Source organism: Aspergillus vadensis, assembly GCF_003184925.1.
Source record: "Aspergillus vadensis CBS 113365 unplaced genomic scaffold BO88scaffold_25, whole genome shotgun sequence".
Taxonomy (NCBI): domain Eukaryota; kingdom Fungi; phylum Ascomycota; class Eurotiomycetes; order Eurotiales; family Aspergillaceae; genus Aspergillus; species Aspergillus vadensis.
Window position 1 is genome coordinate 554,790 of NW_020292063.1, and position 19,088 is coordinate 573,877.

A 19,088-nucleotide genomic window follows, 5' to 3' on the forward strand; every position below is an offset into this window, starting at 1 on the left:
GGGGTTAAACAAAGTAGTTAGACTAGACCGGGCAAGTCAGAGTAAGTAGGTAACTTAGTAAGGTGGTCGTAGCACTGTACATCATCGCTACTAGGATTTAGACTTCTTGTGTGGCCCCCCCTCTTCGTGATCAATTCAATAGTACACGGGTTCCTTCTTTACTTTGCTTCCGTCCAGCTGGGTCTGGAGTAGTCATGGTCGCGATTCAAATGAAATTAGTATTTATTACTATTTATCTTTGATGTATGTACGTAGTGATGGTACCTTACAGCTAGTCTGTGCGGTGTTCAAAACAGTTGGATCGGTCATATGTATAGTAGTAGTTGTTGTTCATCTGTCTCCGTCAGAAATATATATTTATGCGGGCCGCTGTGGTGTTGTGAAAGGACGATTCACACATCGCATTTTCTTGGTACTTTGTAACATCTTTAAACGAATGACGTACGTATGTCGACTCCAGTAGTTCTTAAAAGTACATTTTAAAAATAATGGAAAGTTACTAGTGGTACGTAGTTAACTACTTAGTACTAACCGAGTGGGAAAAAGCTGCGTAAGTAAAGTGATGTATGGATTGTTCCCCGTAAGTAAGTAAACCATGTATGTAAATCCGTTTGTTCGTTTTTTTTTGTACACGGTACTCCGTACCACGAGGTTAAGTAGGCAGATCGCAAGTACCCGTCCACATGGCAGGCTTGTAACCCTCCCACGACGTAGATGGCGTTTGACACCGCTCAGAGCCACCCACCTTTTCCCCTGATTTCTTTATTGAAGTCAAAAAGCCCTCCGTAAAATGGGGTCGTGGGGGACACTGAGATTTTCTTGTGATACCAAGCGGGTTTTATAATTATTTTTTAAATCACCGGGGTAATGCCAGGTTACTTTTCATGTATATCCGAAGTAAGCCCAGGCGGGCGGGAGCATTCGTTAACGGACGTTGACAATTGACATGGATAGGATGGCAGGATTCGGGGACCTGGAATGTAAGTGTGTAATAGAGGTAAATGGATGTGTACTATAGTAAGTATCTAACGTAGTGGAAATGTATTCCAGTTCCCACTAATAATTACTGGGTCACAACAGTTGTTGACGGGATGCTTATGAGCGATTTGGTTGGCGGTCCGGCCCACAATATGATTTGATTTTTTTTGTTCAGCTTGTGTGTATAGTAGGTGTGCGCGTGTGTTTTGTGTGGAGGCGAAGGCAAAGAGAGGGGAATGGTGGAAAAAAGAAAATGACTAAAAGATCCAAAGAAGGAGAATGCTATTGTCCATTTGAAAAATAAAAAATAAAAAAGAACCTCGTTAAAGCATGGCTAAAACACTATGGCGAGCCGAGACCATCAATTACATTTCTCCAGATCGTACCTGTCAATTGCATTAATCTCGCCTCAATCAAGATTAATCTAAGTGCGTCTTCGTCCTTTTGACGAGGTCGCAAAGGCCTAGTACCGAGATCGCTCTTTTTCCCTAGACTTTCCCCCTCCCAGTCCGCAATCATCATTACCCAGATGGGACTAGCCCCGCGCTTCCAGAATGACAAATACCTTATTTTGGCAGACCAATCAGCTGCTAATATGGGGCAGTGGTTCGTCACGTCATGCAGTTCAGGTCCTCAGGGGTTCGTGCTTACTAGCCTGTTTAGGTGAGTTGAGGAACCAATTGGTAACTGATACCTCAGTAACTAGGCTGCGGTACTACCAGTATGGCGGTATTGATGACAATTAGGCCCGAAACAAGTGAAGTTACACTCTAACCGTCCACACTCCACACAGCTCTTTCGCTTCCATCCTTACTTTACAGGAAGTATGTTGTAGGTTTTTTCCCATTGCGCGCTCCATGATTTGATGACGTTCAACGGCTTGACTCGTGGCACTCTCTTCCCCTGAGATGCCTTTTTTTGCCCTTTCCCGTTGGTGACCTGTAAGCGAGTAACCTCTGCCAACTGCGCTTTGCTAAGAGAAAAAAAAAATGGAGCTTTGAATTTCCGTTGAGCCGGTGAAGGTGACAGTTGGTTACCCACACAGCATTCAGTAAGAGAATCTGTATGTCACAACTTCCGAAACGATGTAAGGCGGGAGAGGGGGACCATCTGTTGCTCTGTGCTGTGCTGTAATAGCGTGTGTGAGAGCGAGCGAGTCTGTGACAAGACAAATCCAGCCAATACAAGTCGGATGACCCCGAATATTTCCTCCCCCTCCCCCTTCATCCGGAGAAAATCTTTATCAAATTCCATCAGTTCGGGGGGAGGCTAGACAGGGAAACTAGAAGCCTGGAAGATTTTCTCGGAGACGCCGATGGAGGGTGGTGGTGACCTGGAACAATAGTTACTGCAAGAAAAAAACGACGCATGGCAAAACATGGCGATGCCTTCATAGTTGCTAATAGTTTGGACGAGAAGAGTAGATGATAGACCTGCAGAGACGACTGCACGATGATCTGGATCCGATCGTCTTGAACAATTGACGAAGTTTATTGTTCCCCCCCTTCCCACGCCACTGGGAATCGAGGGCACACTAACTCTTACCAGTTACCAGGGCCTTCGATTCGCCAAGCGCTTTACATCGAGTATAGAGTGATCAACCTAGATCGCCCAATCGCAGCAACGTTGTATCCGATCGAACAATAGTTCCGAGGGCAAGGTTTTTGGATGGATGGCAGGCGAACAAGACTAGTAAACCCATAGTCTTGGATGGTTAACTTTAGCTTCTCGAGTGTGACCCCATCCATTCCCACCGCTTAGTATGACAGCGGGACGGTACCGGCGTGGTGAGCTGACAAGCACTTTACTCTGTCTGGATTAGGGAAACAGGTAACCCCTCATAAAAGGCACTGGTACTTTCCGTTGGTCACGTATCATTTGGAATCTTCCGACCTTCCCCGGATGATCGTGACCAAAGTCATCGTAGAAAGGACAATATACGGGGCTTTTTTAATTTATGTACGCACTCCATAGCTGCAGAGCAGGGTGAGGCTAGTACCTGGCTGGGAGGGCCATGCTCAAGGCGAACAGCCAATGACGAGGCAGAAGGCCACTCTGCCACATTGATGGGCAATTCCGAAAAGGGGGAACCTGAGGATTCCATGAGATCTATCATACTTCTGTTGCATTGCCTACAATGGCGAGTCTCGTCGCGGATCCCTCACCCGGATAGAACCCTGCAGGTCAACGTGAGTCAGGAACTTGTATACTGGGTGCTGGTTGGATGAACCTGAGAAATCTACTTACGTAGTAACCCAATTTTTCTCCCATCCATTTCCCCTTCCGTTTACTCTATACGGAGAATGAAGATATGGTTCAGCGTTGCGTCCCAATTGAGCGAATAGTAGTAATCCACTGCTTAGTGGTTGTAGTAAGAGTAGTAGTACCTATCTGAGCCAACTGCACGGGCATCCACTGCGTTGTTCTGAGCCAATCGACTTCAAGTCCTTTATCTTCGTACCTGATCGACTTCGGGATGCAGAAAAAAACGACAATGAACCGAGGTGACGGGACAGCGGTCCCGTGTCTCTGGTGCAGAGGGATTCAGATCAAGTGGGCTAGTAAGTACGTAGTTAGCATCTGTGTGTAAGAAAACGATGGAAAGCGAGAAAAGATATCCGAGGCAATATGCTGTAATGATTGGTCACCTCAAGGAGTTATGACCAAGATGACTAACAGCTGGGTGGTGAGAACGAGTCCGATCTTTGGTAATCTCTGGTAAGTGCGCTTGCCTTATGCCTGGCAGCCGGTAGCACCGGCGCGAAGGTACTCCGGCCCAGATTCGAGATTGCGTACGATCCCCATGTCGATCCCAACCCTACCGGGTATGAGACAAAGCCAAAAGATTCCAAATCTTCAAAGGGCGCTAGCCGCTCTGCACCAATCACTGCCCCCACTCAAACGGTTCATGTTCTGGGTAACGGCCCACGGGGAGTGGAGGAGGGATCAAGCCTGCGTCCGGTGCGGATGAGGGTTAGCGGCGGCCAATGGGCGCCACCAGCCAAGGGTGAGGCCAAAAGTAGGAGGGTTACAAATTCCTCCTACTACTGAGGGCTAACTACGTATTGTAGTAGTATCTAGTAGTACTTTACTCGAGGGCAAAAAATCGGGAGAAAAAAAGAGTGTTCATGGCTGGCTGATGGACATGGTCTCGAATCAAATTACTGCAAGCAATAGTAAATATGGTGGTGGGTTGGGGGGAGGAAGAATAAAATTTACCCAGTATTTGGTAGCTGTGAACAATGCGCAACAAGAATTGTCATCTCAATAATAATAATCATAGATGAAGTGCAATGTATACCTAGAGTGGACAAGCCCATGACTCGATCCTTTGCCTACAATGGCCCTTTTTGCCTATCAACTTGCCTGGGGGAGAAGGAGGAGAAGGAAGCCCAAGGAGGGGGGGTGGTTGTGCGGGCGCCTGTCCACGATCTCGGTACACCTTAACGCCATTATGCAACTACTCGGGGGTGCTCTTTGTCATTTTTCCGCATCTTGCTCAAATCGGTAATCTACTTCCCTGTCCCCTGCTCTCTGTGTCTTCTTTTCGCTCTTTCCTCTGCCCTCCATCAGAATTTCTAATTCCGAGGTTGCCCGCCCCGCCTGACTGACCCATGGAAACCCATCCGGTCAGTATGACCACTCCTATCCTCATTCGCCTACCTCCCAGACCGTTTCTGCCGCTCCCGTTTTCCTGTCAGGGCCTGAACTTTGACGAGCATGGGCCAAACCATACGTACCCATACTTACCTAGTAGTAGCAGTCGAAACTGGATCTGGTGGATAGATCGCCCATGGTCTGCAGTCTGCCATAAGAAGCGGAAAAGGGCCGTGAACTAACCAACTAGGCTTGGGATCTTCCCGTTTAGTCGACGCCCGACTGATCGGTACCGTAGACTTGCTCTCGCACTTTTTCTCCCTCTTGTGTTTTGAAAAGCATCCACAAATTTTTAATTAATTCTCCCTGTCGTGCTGCTATTATTGTACGTTTCATCGCGCCTATCTGTCGGATCAGCTGGGCTGATGCGGAAAGTTGGAATTTCTCATCCATCCATCCATTACTATTCTTTCCGGTCAAGGCAATTAGTCTCTATCGAGAGGATTTTGTCACCAACAGGATTAAACTATCAGCGATGGATGGGTAGATCAACCGCCCAGGATGTGATGTCCGAGAAACGCCGTAGTCAAAAAATCACATTCAGGATAGCATGCTTGCTAGATGCCCTGTGTGGCACACCGTAAGAAGATGGCACTCGTGTCAACCAGGGTAGCCTTGTCACAGATACGATTCATGGAATGGGTTCCCCTGGACGTCTCAGCCTGCTTCTTGTCTCTTACACAATGTTCTTCGATACCGCAGTTCTTTGACGAAAGAGAGGAACGGGGGCAAATTAGTTGCAGAAAAAGGATCAAGTCGACTATAGAGTATCCATCTCTATGCCTCACCACGCCAGTAAGAATAGTATCATCCATGATCCCTGCTGCAACACCGATCCTCTGGTAAGAATCATTCACTACTAGGTTAGCACCTATACTAGGTATTGGATAGTGGCAAATCCTCTCCCCACGATCTGGAAACGCCAGCTTCTGAGACTGCTGCAACTGATCCTGATAGCTGCCCTGTTTCCTTTTTTCCAGCCCCTCCGGTGGTCGTGTGGTTGCTTTGCAATTCTTTCCTTCTCTTCCCCCCCCCCCCCCCCTGTCAATTGATGGGTCTGAATTACCCAAAAGAGATACTGCAAGAAGTTGCCCGTCAACCTCACATTTCCCCACTTTGACCTCCAAAGATCGGTTATAGTCCAGACACACATTGGATTAATTTTTATTTCTTATTTTCTTTTTGTCATCATATAACCCGCACCCGCAGTGCCTCCCATATAGTTACAGCCTGGGGCGTCAAAAGGGCAGTAGTAGTAGAGCTATGGATGAAGGTCAATCTAAATTAATCAAATGGACTAGCCTAGTAGGTCTGTGCCCCTAGGCTAGCTCTGCCTCCTTGAGGAAGGCTACCTGAGGTGGTACCTGCCTAATACCTAGCTTCCCCCTACTAAGGACTACCTGTTACTACTACTCGTGACTAGTGTATTTTACACGCATACTGCGGTACTAAAAGTAAACTATACGGAGAATACCATACATACCGAGCGGGTACTGACTGGGGCGTCAGGAAAATAAAAAAATAAAAAAAGAGGAGGGGGGGCCCAGGAAATCGAAAATCAGAAAATCAAAAAATAAATTAGGAAAAAATAAAATCATCACAACACAAAAAATTGAAAAATCCAATTCCAAAAAAAATCAATAATATTTGGCATTTATTATTATTAAATTTATTCCTCCGACACAACTGTCAGCTCCGAGATCTTGGATCAGATCTTCTCCTATAGCGTGCTCTAAGTGTGGAGCAGTAGCCATTTTTCTCTGACCCGTCTCCCTGGTCATTGTATTCTGCTGCTGCTGCTTGTTGCTATAATAGATGATCGTAACCTTCATCTCCATCACTCCTTGACACGACTATTGTCTATCGCCCTTTCTCTAATTCCAATTCCCCCTTCCGGGTCTCACCTCTCTTCCTATATATCTACCACCTCGACGACGCACCTTTGAACCTTATTCTTTCTCCATCATCAAACAAACTCTCACTCCCCAACTTCCCACTCTTGCTTCCTACATAACCCAACAGCTCGGTTGCGTGGTCATTGCTCCTCCCTCCTTGCTTGTCTATCTACCCTACTCTCGTCCCTTATCCATCACCCGCGTGTGTCTATTACACTTGTGTGTGTGTGTGTGTGTCTGGTCTAGTCCGCTCCGGGTACACTAAACCTCCCACACAGCCAACCCCACGGTAAGAAGCCTGTTCCCTTTAAAGACGTCAACCCTCCCCGCCCACGCATAGTACCTGAACTCTGTCGGCGCCTCCCCTTCGACTGTCCCCAACTCTCTTTTAAAAACTCTCCGACCTCCTGGCATTTCTGGAGTCTAACATTACATCCTTAGATTCTCAACTACCTAAATTCTTCCATCAATCACTCGGATCAATTCTTCCTTGTCAAGTACTTGCAATGGCTCCCACTCATCGTCGTGGACCCTGGGTTCCCGAAGAGGACCAGTTGCTCCTTCAGTTGGTTCGCGAACAAGGCCCCAACAACTGGGTCCGCATCTCTCAGCACATGCACTACCGCTCGCCCAAGCAATGCCGGGAGCGCTTCCACCAGAACCTCAAGCCCTCTTTGAACCGTGAGCCCATCTCTGCTGAGGAGGGCTTGATGATCGAGCGGATGGTCAACGAAATGGGCAAGCGCTGGGCTGAGATTGCACGACGCCTTGGAAACCGCAGCGACAATGCAGTTAAGAACTGGTGGAACGGCAGCATGAACCGCAAGAGAAGAGGTCTCCCTACCTCCAGCTCGCCTCACGCCGGACGCACGATGCACGGACGGGTCGAGGCCCCATATGCGCGGGCCTCTCTGGGCATGAGCAGCCCCATCAGCCGCTCTCGCTACTCTTCCATCTCCAACGACAGACCTCTGACTTCCTGGACCAAGTCTCCTTCATCTCGGAGGGATTCCTTCTCCGCCTCTTCCATCGACTGCCCCCGCCAGTTGACCCCGATCTACACACTTCCTGCTCTTAACCGCCCTGTCGAAACTCCTCTCACCTCGCCTGCCTTCTCGGAAGCTTCTTCCATGGAGCCTCCCTCCATGATCTCGGACCACAACTCCGTCTCTTCCTCCTCTCCCAGGACCATCGCCTCGCCACAGCTTCTTCCCCTTCCGGTGGACATGAGACAGCAATACGGCGACTTCCGCAGGCAGAGCACTTCGGATGAGATCTATGCCTACCACGATCTCTCGTTGAAGCAACGGTGGATCTCCGATCACCAGCAATGGAACCAGCACTCTCCGCTATCTCCCACATGGTCTGCTCCGATCGAAGACAAGACAGAAGCCCCGCGCGACTCGCGGATGGGTCTTCAGAACTTGCTCAACTAAATGACGATAGCGACCATTGCTGGATATGATCAACGAACTTTTCTTCTGTCATCGATTTTCTATGGGAAATTTTATGTACATGACCTCCCGACCCTCGTCACTCCTTTGTTTGGCATAATTTCCTTTGTACTTATATCATCACCTCATGTATATTGTCTTTTTGGATTGTTCGGCTCGGCTATTTCCACTGCGGGTCACGTGGATACGGCCCGGTTTCCTTACGGTACCAAAAAAAGCATTCGGGATCTCCTTTTGTCATAGTTATTGTGTTCCCTTCCCTTATTTTCTTTGTCGCTCATCATTTGGCTTACTGGGTATGGGGTTAATCATTGTGTATAGAGGAGATTGAGGAGTGCTGTCCATTGTTTGCATGTATATGGTTTGGTTTTGGAGACTTTTGGAAAGTACTGTGAGCTTGGATCTAATAATACCCCATGACTGTTGGTTGTTACATTGCGCTATCGACCAGATGATCGTTTAATGATACATTAATAATACTTCCCACTCAAATAACTCCTCTCTTCTCTCCCTTAATTTGTAAATTCCGAATACTGTTTCTTTGACTAAATCCTCTCTCGACGCGGCCACCACACACCCATTCTGGATGGGGGATGATATTTCCGGATCTGGCAGGCTTACTTTCTTGGGCGCCAGCCAGGCTTGACCGTTGCGCTCATGGACGAGCCCAGGAGGATGATAGGGGGCGAGGATCCACTGGAACAACGCCGCATATCCTCCGTGACTGTGGCTGGCTGTCATCAGCTCCTGTCTTCCCGTGAAAGCCGCGGAATCTGAGGTTCAGAACGCAAGGGGCGACCCAAAGTTACGAGGCGAGACTGCATGGGAGAGACACGAGCAGGTTCAAGGAGGGAAGGCAGCGTGACAGCACAATTACTGGGTTCGGAAGAGACCAAGAAAACCCGGGATTAGAAAAAAAAAAGGCCTAAAATGGAATATGGAATATTGAAATAAAAAGAAGAATGATTTATGAATTCACATTGAAGGGAGTGGAAACTACCACCACATACTACATACATACATACAAGGTTGGCTGAACAGAGACACAGCAGCACCACCACCGGACAGCATCCACCAACCGTCGTTGGCGCATGGCAGACCATCTTTACGGGAAAGGTGGAATGGATAGGTCCATTAGGAACACAGCTGACGACTGTCTGATCCAATCCTTCCACTTGGAGTTTCGGGATTGGCATGGCGAATGAATGGGTGTGGATATTGGAAGTCGTGATGGTTCATGCATAACGGCCAGTGTCAATGGGTGCTCTCAATGGCCGGAAGGCTTTACCCTTTCTCCCCCCTCCACTACCAGCACCACCACCACCACCACCACCTCCTCCTCCTCCTCCTCCTCCTCTTCTTACTGAAGTACTACGTTAATTTGGCCCCAGTTGGGAGGTAAGGTTGATAGCCAGACAAAGTTTATCCCAGGGACTTGGTGGATTCCGATTTGACTGGATTGATTCGCCAGCACCCCTCCCTTTCCTTTTGTACCCTCCCTTTCTTTACTCGTTTACGCACATGTCGCTAACGGTCTCGAAGCAGGGCTGTCCCGTTTTGTTATTTTGATTTTTGTTTTGATATATTTATTTATTTACTTTTATTTTTATTGTGTTGTTTTTACCTTTGCGCAAGCATTCAGCCTGGATAAGGTAAGTAAGCTTGTTGGAAATTGAACAACCGCCTGTCTCATTTGGGACCCATCCGCGGTACGAGAGAGTTATGGGGGATGGGGAATCCGACGGGCTTCATTCTCCCCAATGGCTTTCTCGTCATGTCAGCAATCGAGCGGTCCCCGAAGAAGCGGGCTCCAAAGCAGCCTATAGTAGAGAACAGGCAGAAGGGAAGCAGAAAAAAAAAAAAGAAAAGAAAAGACAAAAGTGAAAATGAAAAAAAAAAAAAAAGAAAAGAAAAATAAGGGAAGCGCATAAGGACGAACGATAAGGACGATGGAGCAGCCTTTCCTTTTTTCCCCTCCATTCCCGCCACCATTTTCCTCGAGATGTGCCACTACGACCTTCCTGGTCTGGACTTGGGTGTCCAACTCACTAGTGGCTTCTTGGGCTATCCCAATCGTGACGTGCTGTTCGGAGACATGGCTTCTCCTTCCCAACCTGACTCGCCACACTCGCGACGGATACCAAGCCACACCCAGTGAAGGGGACAGTGCTGCACGTATGCCGATCAGGCAATCACCATGACTGATCAAGAATGAAGGCATCGGCGGGGTCACCGAACGCAGGAGCTGTAATCCACTCTGTGTGGTGTATTATGTATGCACTGGCACTCATGGAGTGTCTCCAGTGCTCTACGCACTGCATACCCACGACTGGTGGTCTGTTTCAGCCAATCGAACATCTCACACGCACCACTGTTGCGCTGCCATGCGTGCATGAGCATACCAGCTCCTGCTCGCCTACCGGTAGGCGGTGCAGATTCAGCTGGAGTCAAGGTTGGGTGGAGTCAAGTTCAAGGGTGAGGAAAGGATGATGCAGCTCGTCCTGGAGGACGTTGGCTCTCCAGTGACCCTCTCTGACGGCCGTTGGCCGGTAGGGGATATCCTACGCTTCGTATCAAGTACGCATGACTATGTAGATATCTCTCAGACGCATGGGTTACACATCAGTACATACCCATACACATACACATACACACCTACCAGGTTGGGCATATTCTGACACAAGGCTCCGGGGGTTACACAGGACCAAATTTGGGACTTTCTTGTGACGTTGAATCGCTTACCAAGTTCCAGAACAAATATAGCATGAAACAAGACATTCTACATCCGTGCCAGTCGCACCATGGGGAAACCCAATACTCCAGTGAACTAAAGGAGTTCGACAATACGGAGTAGACGACAATGCCAACACCAAAACCAACAATGGCCTAGTGAGGAAACGAAGAAGAAGCAGCAGCAGTAGCAGACACCAGTCACCGCCGGCGCAATGGATCTGGAGCCCTGCCGGCCAAGAGATTCTCGCATTAATTAACTACCGCTGATCTTTTTTTACATCTGATTTGGAATTCTGGTTGTTAGCGCCCCGCTAATCCACTTCCGTCCACTCGCGACATGCACACCGTGACGTACCCTCAGTTCCATCCCCGATCCTGCATCCTGATTTGACAGACGGACTAATTAGGAAATTTACGCCCTTCGCATTTTGGGGGGGTGGTGAACGACAACCGATCTGTGTTCATCTCGTTACCACTCATCCAAGTTTTTCCCCTATCTCCTGTTCTGGCTCGAGCATGTTCCGCTTTTCCGATCCATTGGTCAAGGATGAGGAAGGGCTTGGCAGTGGAGCCCTGGGCGACCGTTACACAATCTCCACGATGGCATATTATTCTGGTGGAAGCATCGAATGAGGTTCCAGCATCCGAACCTGCTGCGGATGCTGCAGATAGAGCAACCAAAGTTCCAACAGCGCATCCATGGATCCCCTCTGACCACGACCCAAGATACGGGGTACGTCAGTTTGCCAAGCAGGCAGACGAGCCCAGTCAAGCGATCGTCAATATTAACAATTGATGCTCGAAATTGATTAAGCCCCAGGCACACACGCACAACGCTCAGTCAAATGTATGGATGCATTTAAAATTGATTATGGTTAATTTGTATTATATTGCATTCTATCACTACTACTGCCGCCGGGAATAGCATCCTGACAGCTGAAACAATCCACCTCCCACATTACAATTTAGTGAAGCAATCTACAAAGCTCTGTCAGGTTTATTTTTAAAGCTGTCTCGCCTATCCCCATCTCCATCACCAACCCCCTGCCGACTCTATCGGCCATCTGGTCGTATGCCCAACAGAACCGATGCGGTTGTTTCGGGGACCTTAATATACGACTGTGGGGATTAGTGCGTTCAGCCAAAGAGAGAAAACAGAGAATGATGTTGAATCATTGGTGCACCTCTTCATTCATCCCACACCCCCTGTCTTCTGCCCAAATGATGCGACATTAGTATCCGATATTATTAGTATTATTCTGTTACTTCCCCCCATAGATCTTGTTTTGTACTAGTAATGTGGATATGTAGCTGAAGCGTTGAGATGTGACTTTCCCTTATTTTTCTCTCCCGGAACCAACCTACGGAGTAGCTTGACTAGCTATTCTCAGATTTACGGTTTGATTTTCCCTTCTTCCCGCACCCGGTTTGATCGTCAGCTATGCAGATTTATGCATGGATGGGGGAGCTCTTATTGTTCCAGATAGATTGTTTATAACAGCCTTTCTTCTCTCCTTCTCCGCCTCCTCATCCAGCTCCAAATATTGCCACTCCAATAGTCGCTGGGTGCTGCGCCCTCCTAACTATCAACCCCCCGGAATGCCTCAGGGGGCGGCGCAGACACCATTCAGCTGAGCTCGTATGATCCTCATACACCACACACTCAACAACCCTATCCCATAACAGACATTTGTTATTACCATTAACGCCCAACATCCATCTACGTCCGATACCTGACTACTCCGTAGAAGGAGGACAATGGGGGCGGAAACAGAACCAGAGCCAGAACAACCCCCAAACTAAATCCAATGGAAAAATAAAATAATAAAATAAATTAGTCTACGATACTGCTATCTCCAAAAAAACCACCCCCCGATCTGATCGAATCAAATCAACCCTAGCCGATTTCCTTAAACGGAAAAAGCTCAACATCACTAGTAGCCCGCCCGCTCCGCCCGCCCAACGATTTGATTGATTTTCCCCGATCCATCCCATCCCATCATCATCCATGGATCCATCCATCCATCCATATCCATCCCACCCACACTTTGGTTTGATCTCCAACCTCCCACCGACCCAATCCCTCTCGTCAAGATTCTAGTCGCTTCTCCGTAATCATCTACTTCCGACCACTCACAACCTCTATTCTTCCCCCCCTCCCCTCCCCAGCCCGTGAGTAGTGATCTTCCCGCGGTCCCTGCGAGGAAGACTCACTTACTAACTTACCGCCGGTCGGCGCGGTTAAAAAACGTCCTTGTTTCTCCAAGCGACCGACCCAGAACCAAGGGTTGGTATTCACGTTAGTCGGAGTTGCTGTTGTTTATGTGAAACGGTCGCGCGAGGCACTGTGCCCACGATTTGCATTCGGTTAGAGAGAGCACATTCCCAGTTCCACCCTCCCTCTACCCCCTCTCTGTTTCTTTTCTTCTCCTGAATCGAACGGGATGGATGGATGGATTCGAATCTGGAGAACCTGAAATCGGAAACGAAACGTGATCGATGCGATGCGATGCGATGCGATGGGTTTGGATGGTCGGTCGCAGTGGAGCTTTGTTCGCTACGAGGACGAGGCTGGAGATCGTTCACTACTCCGTAGTAGTATACAGTATACACACGTTTTTATTTCTCGATTTAGTGGTATTATTTTCTCCTTATGAGGATATTTTTGACTTTCCCACCCCCCTATCCGATGGGGTTTTTCCTGATGAACTTTCCTCTTTAGGTGGGCTTCGATATCGGAGTTGTTGATTTTTGACTTTTTGGGTTTTCAACTTTCCTTCGGATAAGGGATCGGGACGGGACTTTCGGAAGAATATCTATCTACTGTCTCCGTGTACCATACCCGCGGATAGGATAGGCCCGTAAGGATAGGATATACGCACACGCCTACCTTATTCTGTAGAAGCTTGCTCTTGTAGGCGGTAAAAACAGCCGCCGTCGCCGCTGCTACTTACTGCTACTGACGATGATAACGTATCCTGGGATGGTAAACCCCCATAGGACAAGACATTCGGAGAAAAAAAAGAAGAGAGAGTGGGTCTCAACTCACCCTTTTCACTTCTTTCTTTCTTTCTTTCTTCCCTTCTTCTGGCCCCCTACTGCCTAACCTGACCCTAAACAAGAGTGCAGCAGACATGACATGACATGACACACAACACCCCCATCCCCTCCCTTGTCTCGCCAGTTTTATCCAGATTGATAAGTAGTGCCCAAGCTTAATAGTGGCTGATATAGTTTACTTTCCACGGAGTAACCGCACAGCATACTCAGTAGAGTATAGTTTAGTTTAATTTGGTATAATATAATATAGTAAAGTAAGTTAGCTAGCTATGTCTTGATGGGGCACCAACCACTGGCAAACTTCCTACCGTTTATTCTTGTTTAAGCTTTACAACCCCTTTTTTAAAGAAAAATTAGAATTGACTTTTTTACCGTTCCGTGAACCTTTCCCTGATTCTCTCATAGCGAGGTACTCCGAAGATACATACATAGTAAGTAGTAATGCTAAGCGGAACGTAGAATTTGCCCGGTGGTTCCGAGCATAATTTTCCATTTCCCACTGGTAGTAGTGGCAGCATAGCGGCGGGTATATCCGATAGCGATGGAAAAACTTCCACCAAACCACCTACCTGATTTGAAAGAATCTGAAAAATTGGTCCTTCTTCAGCTTTTGAGCCTTCCTAGGATAGCATAGTACATACGTAGTATTCTAGCTTGGGATGGGATGGGATCGGGTGGGATTGTTTGTCTGGAACCTGGCGGATTTTCTCGGATTCTTTACTAATCTGAGCTTTCCGCGTCGTTGAAACTCTGCCCTGCCTAGTATCTACCTAGTCCATAAGTAAATAAGTAGTACTATGGGGGTCACTCACTCCATCTGGAGAGTGGTGGTGCTTAGTTAGTGCGAGCTGAGAATCGGACATCCCGCGCTAATTGGTCTGACTACTTCTTACTCACTTTCCTCATAACGTTAACTAATCTATTATTGCTGAGGGGAAAGGAAACATAGTTTAAGAATAAATTAATTGCTGCCCTTTGCATATACCCATTGAGGTTAGGTGAATGTGCAAGTGCGGAGTGTGTCCGTTGCTTTAATGGGTAAGCTACTAGCTAGGTAGTAGCTTAGGAGATAAGTCTTGCCCGCATTTCCGGGTGGTTTTATTCGTCTGTTGGACTGGGATGTTGTAGCTGCGCTTGCGGCTATAGCGGAGGGGTGATACTCTTATTATTATTACGGAGTGCATGGGTATCTTTGATTTGATTGTTCCGGGGGGTGAAATTGGTACTTATTTTATTCATTCTGTCGTATTGGGGTACAATGTTAATAGACACTGCATGCACTACTATCATAATGTAGATATCTCTACTCCGTACTCCGTACTATTTATCCACGCCACTGCATAATTCTCCTCACAGATACGGAATAGATACTCCCACTTCAGGGTCTACCAGCTCCATCAACCACCCCAATAGTACGTCAGGGTCATGACGACGACCTATCATCCAATCCATCAATCCCACTCTGTATTTTAGTATTGTTCCTCTACTAATCCTTCAGCTTAACTACGGAGTCAGACTAACTAACTAACTAGCTATAGCACTAAGTAACAGCAACACCACCCCCCTGGAACCAAGAAGTGGAACCTCCAAAAAACTGACCACCAGAGAGAAAACTAAGTTAGCGCAAGCACAGTCTCGACGTTGAGATTCGAGCCCGATTCCCTTCACTTGATTGGATGTCGGAGGATCTCGGTGTGGGAAGGTGAGTGGGTGATCGATGATCAACTTGGCCTGGTTAGGATTAGGGTACCCGCCTTGCCGGTCCGCCCGTGATCGGCAAGCAAAAAACGCAACTAATTTGGGATTTTTTTTGTTTAAATCGTAGTTATAATAGGATTAGCTCGTATTCTGTAACGCTACGTCGGAGCTACTACTTGCACTGAGGAAGGATGGGGGTTGGGTAATATGAGGTGTCATTTTTGGTAACTCGAATCAGGTGGTATATACTAGGTTATGGAATTTATATGAGTTTCGTACCTTATGTAAGAATCATAATGATTATGATTATATTCCCAATTTGTCCATAAAAAGCGAGACAGCAAGCAAAAGCGGCATCAATGCTCCCCGAGCGCAGGGACCCCCGAAAAAAAAAATAAAAACCGCTAAGTAGATAGTTTACCTTGTTGATGGATAGACAGTCGACAGTCGACGACACACTTACCGCACACACACTCACACAGACCACTTTCCCAATTCGAATTTTGTGCGAAATCAGCCAAGGCACACACCATTGACAAGTATTTGTCAACTGGGTGGGTCCCTCCCGGTATACTCCGTATGACACTAAAAAGTTACTTAAGTAGTGCGGGTATGTAACACACCCTTGTATAGTGTGTATTAGCTTGTTTTGTTTTCCCCTTGGTAACCGCATACAAAAGATACAAGGGGGAAGGAGGCCGCCAACCAAATACGCAATACGACCAGGGACAAGCGCCCAATGCACAAACCCCTTCTGCGTAAGGGGTTCCTGCTAAACCACGTGGAGATGCGCTTGTCAGATACAAGCCGTTGCGGGTGTATGGTTCTGTATTGTATTGATACCAGCATTTCTTTGCTTGGGTTTTGTTTGTATTACAGTGTTTGTTTGTTATGTATGAAGCGTTAAGTGCGTAATGGATGAACGAGGGGGCGAAGTAAAGTAGCTCAGCTCCATCCACCATATCTCCATCTCCATCCATCTCATCCATGACTATATTCATGTCTCTCTAAGCAAGTTATGTGGTAAACTCAATTCAACCCCCTTTGTCTAGGGGCAAGTTTTCTTCCTGCTTACAGTGATGCTGTTGCTAACAACAACGGTTTTTGGCAGCGAGGCTGACGGACGGATTAGATCGGACTTGTTGATTGTCCCTTCCCCCCCTGTGCCACGCAGTCAGTCCAGTCTCTCTCCTTGCTGGGACATGAATTTGAGTTTTAGTGTTTTTTATTTCTTAATGTTATTTGATTTAATCATGTACATACCTGCTGTAATGGGTAAGAGATGGCAGCTACGCCTCTTTTACATACAACATTCCATTCCACGGGTAAAGTAAAGTAAAGTAGGACGTGTGTAACCTAAGCCACACGATCTGATCGATCGGAGGCGCCGACATACTCACTTACTAAGTTGAACTCTTTCAAACTAATTAACTAAATAACTAATTGACTGACTAGTTGGTTTAGTTAGTTAGGTTAAGTGTGGCATGTATGTATGTATGTATGCACTTAGGCAGAGATTCTCATCCGTCTTCCTAAAGAGGATGTTTCATGACTCGCGTTTTTCAAATCATTTAAGGGGGGAGGATAAACATCGGGGAGAAGGCAAAAGAGCAGGGGTATGTGTTTGTGTTTGTGTTGTGTCTATTTTTTGCTTTGTTTCGAAGTTCGACGGGGTGTTCTAGGGTGAGGGTGATCGTGTGTGGAATTGATTAATCGCTTGAGAGAATATAATAGTATGGAGATGGGGGGATCATAGTAGATGTGTTAAGGTAGGGGGCGGGTTCCAGGTATTTCTTGGATAAATAGATACATAGATAGATACATAGATAGATAGTATGTGTCTACTTTGTGTCTGTCTGATTGTCCAGTTACCCCTGACTAAATGGGCATACAATGAAAGAATATTATGCATGATGTATCGGTATATGTAGATGTAGATAGATACGGAAGGAGGATAAGACTGACACCCGAATAGCACGACCTGTCTGTCTCCAGATCATATGCACAAGGCTAACTAGCACCCAACCATCCCTGCCGGTATCATCCTCCACGCTTCCCTGTATGTAGGATGGATTGTCTGACTCCGTTTAGTTTTACTCCACCACAGAATGGGGTCAATCCAGACTAGGAGATATTGGCTGCATGAGGAGCCACCGATAGTACGGAGGATAGTTGACCAACCAGTTGGCAGAGTTTGGGGGGCGCACGATCCAGCCTCGAGACGTGGAAAAGAGGAGAATTGATGCGAGAGTGGCTGCCAACTAGTACTCATTAGGACATCAATTCAAGAGGGAAGGATTTCTGTACTACGACAGATCGTCGTGAGGGAACGAAGGAAGGAAGGAAGGAAGGAAGACGAACCGGGATCCTGGGTTCGCGTGACCCCTACTGCTGTAAGCCATCCATTAAGTCAAAGAAGGAAAAGGGAAAAAAAAACAAAAAAGTCTATAGTGCCGTTGAGAACAATCCCTGTTTTTCTGCTTTTGACTCTGTGATCGCTTTGTTCTCGATGATTATAGATCGCTGACCAAGCGTGGATGCCATGTGCGTGGTGATGAAAAAAAAGATAGTGGACAATTATTTCCCTTCTTTGTATAATCTAGATTCAATAACTACGCTACTCATCATGGATAGATCGTCAAGACATCAGCTGGGTACTCCTCTGCCATCCAATTACTAGTCTTACTCACTTATGTAGGTAATAGACGAGCTAACCGAACCCAAAAATCTTTCTTGACTAGTGCCACTCGACTCATCCATGAAGACTCCGACTCAGACTCAGGTCGGGGTAGTTAGCTGCTGATTAGTGAGGCTGGCTAGCTGACATACGACCAGCCTGTTTGACAGATAACCCAACTAGAACCAACGATGATAAACCCCGAAGGCGAGGAGAAAAGGTCCCCGATCCCGAGCCACGCAACCAGCCCATCCCCATTCCCCATCCCTCCGCTAGCTAAACTAGTGGGGATTACCTGTTGAAGCCGCTTGCTTTTGCATCGAAGGATTGGAATGCTGGTCATTGTCATACATACGCCATCCTTGCTGCTCTTGAAGGAGAGGAGAAGGACGAGGTAGGTGCTCATGCTGGCTCGACGGTCGTTGACTATCCCTGCACGCGGGTTGGAAACCGCACCTTTGCAGCAGGGTATGCGATTTGGAATTCTCCGTTAAGGGCTGCATGTGATGCCACCGGGTTCTTGTCCCACGCGATGTTATCTATCTAGTGGCCGAAGGATGGAAGTACGGTTTTGGGGGTGGTGGATGGATGGTGCTGGATAGGTCAGAAGTGGCGAATGATGGGAGTTGGGTGTCTGGGAGGGAGAGCGGTGCTGATGCAGCCTTGTGATCAGTTAATGATGCTTATGCATGATTCAAGATCATGTAGTCACTGCTTGGGGTGAGTATAGACGTTGATGTAGTCAATGAAGAGTTTGAATGATGTTGATATTGACCTTTACATGGTGAATTATGCTTCGCAGTGATAGAAAGGGTTTTGTATTTATTCTCAGCTCTGTTGCTTCTATCTCATCTTCTTCTCTTTACTCCCATTGTATACTTCTATAGAGATACGGGGGAATACTTTCTATCTTAGGCTGCTAATAAGTCTATCCTT

At 47.3% G+C, this 19,088-nt stretch overlaps 4 protein-coding genes across 4 annotated transcripts; 2 read left to right on the forward strand and 2 right to left on the reverse strand.

Annotated features, from left to right (window-relative positions):
- Window positions 1-3,646: 3,646 nt before the first annotated feature.
- BO88DRAFT_457222 (uncharacterized protein) lies at window positions 3,647-4,029 on the forward strand (the record flags this gene model as incomplete). The annotated part of the gene is made up of 2 exons (XM_025710985.1): window positions 3,647-3,674; window positions 3,725-4,029. The coding sequence occupies 2 exons, from the start codon at window positions 3,647-3,649 to the stop codon at window positions 4,027-4,029; spliced, it is 333 nt and encodes a 110-aa protein (XP_025559317.1).
- Window positions 4,030-6,679: 2,650 nt separating this feature from the next.
- Window positions 6,680-8,205, forward strand: flbD (putative MYB family conidiophore development protein FlbD). The gene is made up of 2 exons (XM_025701456.1): window positions 6,680-6,819; window positions 6,972-8,205. The coding sequence occupies exon 2, from the start codon at window positions 7,037-7,039 to the stop codon at window positions 7,964-7,966; it is 930 nt and encodes a 309-aa protein (XP_025559318.1). The 5' UTR covers window positions 6,680-6,819; window positions 6,972-7,036; the 3' UTR covers window positions 7,967-8,205.
- Window positions 8,206-8,809: 604 nt separating this feature from the next.
- Window positions 8,810-9,297, reverse strand: BO88DRAFT_142496 (uncharacterized protein). The gene has a single exon (XM_025701457.1). The coding sequence runs from the start codon at window positions 9,178-9,180 to the stop codon at window positions 8,893-8,895; it is 288 nt and encodes a 95-aa protein (XP_025559319.1). The 5' UTR covers window positions 9,181-9,297; the 3' UTR covers window positions 8,810-8,892.
- A 276-nt stretch (window positions 9,298-9,573) lies between these two features.
- BO88DRAFT_142507 (uncharacterized protein) lies at window positions 9,574-10,337 on the reverse strand. The gene has a single exon (XM_025701458.1). The coding sequence runs from the start codon at window positions 10,203-10,205 to the stop codon at window positions 9,762-9,764; it is 444 nt and encodes a 147-aa protein (XP_025559320.1). The 5' UTR covers window positions 10,206-10,337; the 3' UTR covers window positions 9,574-9,761.
- Between the last annotated feature and the right edge of the window lie 8,751 nt (window positions 10,338-19,088).

Coding starts and splice junctions, on each gene's coding strand:
- flbD (XM_025701456.1), top strand. CDS start 7,037: ATGGCTCCCACTCATCGTCGTGGACCCTGGGTTCCCGAAGAGGACCAG.
- BO88DRAFT_142496 (XM_025701457.1), bottom strand. CDS start 9,180: ATGCCAATCCCGAAACTCCAAGTGGAAGGATTGGATCAGACAGTCGTC.
- BO88DRAFT_142507 (XM_025701458.1), bottom strand. CDS start 10,205: ATGCCTTCATTCTTGATCAGTCATGGTGATTGCCTGATCGGCATACGT.